Consider the following 3,601-nt stretch of genomic DNA (forward strand, 5'->3'; position numbering starts at 1 on the left):
CATGAGGGCATTCGGGGGAGGGGAGGGCCTGGGGCCGGGCGGGGTGCTGGGGGAGGGGGCGGTTTCGGGGTGGGGGAGGGGCGCGAGGGGAGCCGGGAATTGTCGGACCCCCGTCACTCACGCTCCCTCTCTCTCTCCCATCTCAGGCGGGCCTCCATCCCGTGGTGCCCTGGTTGCTGTGGAGACCGGCCTCAGGCTCTGGCTGGTGGCCGTGAGCTGCTTCGTGATGTTCCGGAACAATTAGCTCTTTATGGCGGGGGGGTTGTGGGGTGGTGTGGGGGGGGGGGGGGGCGCGACGGGCAGGGGAGGGGGTAACCTGGTTGACCCCGGGGACGCCCGGGGTGAAAGGTCGAGCTGTCTCCTGCTCCCACTTGACGATGGGTCACGTCTCCGAGCTCGTTGGATATTCGTGGCGGGGGAACGGGAGGAGGGCGGGGGGGGGACACATGATCCGTTCTGTCGCCACGCACCTTTCCCTCCCCCGCCCCCCCCCCCCCCCCTCCCCTGCCCTCACCCTCCAACTCCCCTCATCCTTTAACTGGCTTCGACTCCCGATCTGGGGTCACGGCCTTTGACCTATGCTTAGCATCAGCACCCTTCTTGGCCTTCCCCAGGGGCTGGAGACAGGGGTCAGGGAGGGGGGGGGGGGGAGTAGGGGGAGGGGTGGGTAACCCCTCTCCCCGGAGAGACACAGCGTGACGGTAAGTGTAGAGCGAGAGCGGGAATCTCAGCCCACTCCCCTCCCCAACCTTCTCCTTCATTGTCACATGTGGAGCGTCCCATCATGAGAACACCAGAAACAGGAGCAGGAGTCGGCCATTCGGCCCCTCGGGCCTGCTCCGCCATTCAATACGATCACGGCTGATCCGATCATAGACTCAGCTCCACTTCCCCGCCCGCTCCCCATAACCCTTCACTCCCTTATCGCTCAAACATCTGTCTATCTCCACCTTAAATATATTCAATGACCCAGCCCCCACAGCTCTCTGGGGCAGAGAATTCCATAGGTTCACGAGAAGAAATTCCTCCTTGTCTCTGTTTTAAATGGACAACCCCTTATTCTGAGACTATGCCCCCTTGTTCGAGATTCCCCCACGAGGGGGAAACACCTTCTCTGCATCTACCCTGTCCAGCCCCCCTCAGAATCTTATACGTTTCAATAAGATCACCTCTCATTCTTCTAAACTCCAATGAGTATAGGCCCAACCTGCTCAACCTTTCTTTATAAGACAACCCCTTTCATCCCAGGAATCAACCGAGTGAACCTTCTCTGAACTGCCTCCAATGCAAGTGTATCCCTCCTTAAATAATCCCTTCCGTTGCCTCACCACCCCCCCCCCCCCCCCCATCCCACCTCCCCCGCAACGCTCCGCCCTTGGCGAAACCTGGCCAACGTGTCTGGACTGGGAGCCTGAGGCCTACCCGGTCTCCATGGCAACTGCCCACTGAGACACTGTGGGGTGAGGGAGCGGGTTTCGGTGGAGAGCTGGTTGAAGGAGCGAGGGAGTCAGAGTGAATTCCTTTCTCCTCAAACGTGCAAGAGCAACAACATATTATATTTATATAGCGCCTTTCATGTAGTGAATCATCCCAGGGCGCTTCGCCAGGAGTATTAGGCAATTGAAATTTGACACCAAGCCGCATAAGTGGAAATTAGGGCCAGAGCTTGGTCAAGGAGGTGGGTTTTAAGGAGCGTTTTGAAGGAGGAGAGAGAGGTAGAGAGGCGGAGAGGTTTAGGGAGGGAGTTCCAGAGCTTGGGGCCCAGGCAACAGAAGGCACGGCCACCGATGGTGGAGTCATTATAATCAGGGATGCTCAGGAGGGCAGAATTAAAGGAGTGCAGAAATCTCAGGGGGTTGTGGGGCTGGAGGGGGTTACAGAGATAGGGAGGGATGCAGGTGCTGGAGGGGGTTACAAAGATAGGGAGGGATGCAGGTGCTGGAGGAGGTTACAGAGATAGGGAGGGATGTTGGGGCTGGAGGAGGTTACAGAGATAGGGAGGGATGTTGGGGCTGGAGGAGGTTACAGAGATAGGGAGGGATGTTGGGGCTGAAGGAGGTTACAGAGATAGGGAGGGGTGTAGAGGCTTGAGGAGGTTACAGAGATAGGGAGGGGTGTAGGGGCTTGAGGAGGTTACAGAGATAGGGAGGGGTGTAGGGGCTTGAGGAGGTTACCGAGATAGGGAGGGGTGTAGGGGCTTGAGGAGGTTGCAGAGATAGGGAGGGGTGTAGGGGCTGGAGGAGGTTACAGAGATAGGGAGGGGTGTAGGGGCTGGAGGACGTTACCGAGATAGGGAGGGGTGTAGGGGCGGAGGAGGTTACAGAGATAGGGAGGGGTGTAGGGGCTGGAGGAGGTTACCGAGATAGGGAGGGGTGTAGGGGCTGGAGGAGGTTACAGAGATAGGGAGGGGTGTAGGGGCTGGAGGAGGTTACAGAGATAGGGAGGGGTGTAGGGGCTGGAGGAGGTTACCGAGATAGGGAGGGGTGTAGGGGCTGGAGGAGGTTACAGAGATAGGGAGGGGTGTAGGGGCTGGAGGAGGTTAGAGATAGGGAGAGTTGTAGGGGCTGGAGGAGGTTACAGAGATAGGGAGGGGTGTAGGGGCTGGAGGAGGTTACAGAGATAGGGAGGGGTGTCGGGGCTGAAGGGGGTTACAGAGATGGGGAGGGGTGTAGGGGCTGGAGGAGGTTACAGAGATAGGGAGGGGTGTCGGGGCTGAAGGGGGTTACAGAGATGGGGAGGGGTGTAGGGGCTGGAAGAGGTTACCGAGATAGGGAGTGGTGTAGGGGCTGGAGGAGGTTACAGAGATAGGGAGGGGTGTAGGGGCTGGAGGAGGTTACCGAGATAGGGAGGGTGTAGGGGCTGGAGGAGGTTACAGAGATAGGGAGGGGTGTAGGGGCTGGAGGAGGTTACCGAGATAGGGAGGGGTGTAGGGGCTGGAGGAGGTTACCGAGATAGGGAGGGGTGTAGGGGCTGGAGGGGGTTACCGAGATAGGGAGGGGTGTAGGGGCTGGAGGGGGTTACCGAGATAGGGAGGGGTGTAGGGGCTGGAGGGAGTTACAGAGATAGGGAGGGTGTAGGGGCTGGAGGAGGTTACCGAGATAGGGAGGGGTGTAGGGGCTGGAGGAGGTTACAGAGATAGGGAGTGGTGTAGGGGCGGAGGAGGTTACCGAGATAGGGAGGGGTGTGAGGGGCTGGAGGAGGTTACCGAGATAGGGAGGGGTGTAGGGGCTGGAGGAGGTTACCGAGATAGGGAGGGGTGTAGGGGCTGGAGGAGGTTACCGAGATAGGGAGGGGTGTAGGGGCTGGAGGAGGTTACCGAGATAGGGAGGGGTGTAGGGGCTGGAGGAGGTTACCGAGAGAGGGAGGGGCGAGGAGGGGTTTGAAAACGAGGATGGAGAATTTTGAAAACAGCGTGGATCCTAAGAAGAAGATCGAAGCTGCTGTTTGGGCGGAGGGAAAACGAAAAAATAATCGCGTCTTCCGACTTAATGAGGAGCGTCTCGAGGGGGCGATGCACGTTCAGCCGAGGACCCCTCCAGCTGTAAACGGCCTTCCTTCGATCCGTGGCACAAGGGAGAGAGGACCGAAGGTGACCACCTCA

The 3,601-nt window shown here is 59.1% G+C and overlaps 1 protein-coding gene across 1 annotated transcript in view; it reads left to right on the forward strand.

Annotated features, from left to right (window-relative positions):
• The window catches only part of LOC139240342 (igLON family member 5-like), an 87,901-nt gene extending 87,657 nt beyond the window's left edge, over positions 1-244 (forward strand). Inside the window, exon 8 of the mRNA XM_070868812.1 lies at positions 147-244. Coding sequence (XP_070724913.1) covers positions 147-244 — 98 coding nt within the window. The remainder of the gene's footprint in view (positions 1-146) is intronic.
• The last annotated feature ends 3,357 nt before the right edge of the window (positions 245-3,601 follow it).

Source organism: Pristiophorus japonicus, chromosome 31 (genome assembly GCF_044704955.1).
Source record: "Pristiophorus japonicus isolate sPriJap1 chromosome 31, sPriJap1.hap1, whole genome shotgun sequence".
In the NCBI taxonomy this organism is placed as follows: Eukaryota; Metazoa; Chordata; class Chondrichthyes; family Pristiophoridae; genus Pristiophorus; species Pristiophorus japonicus.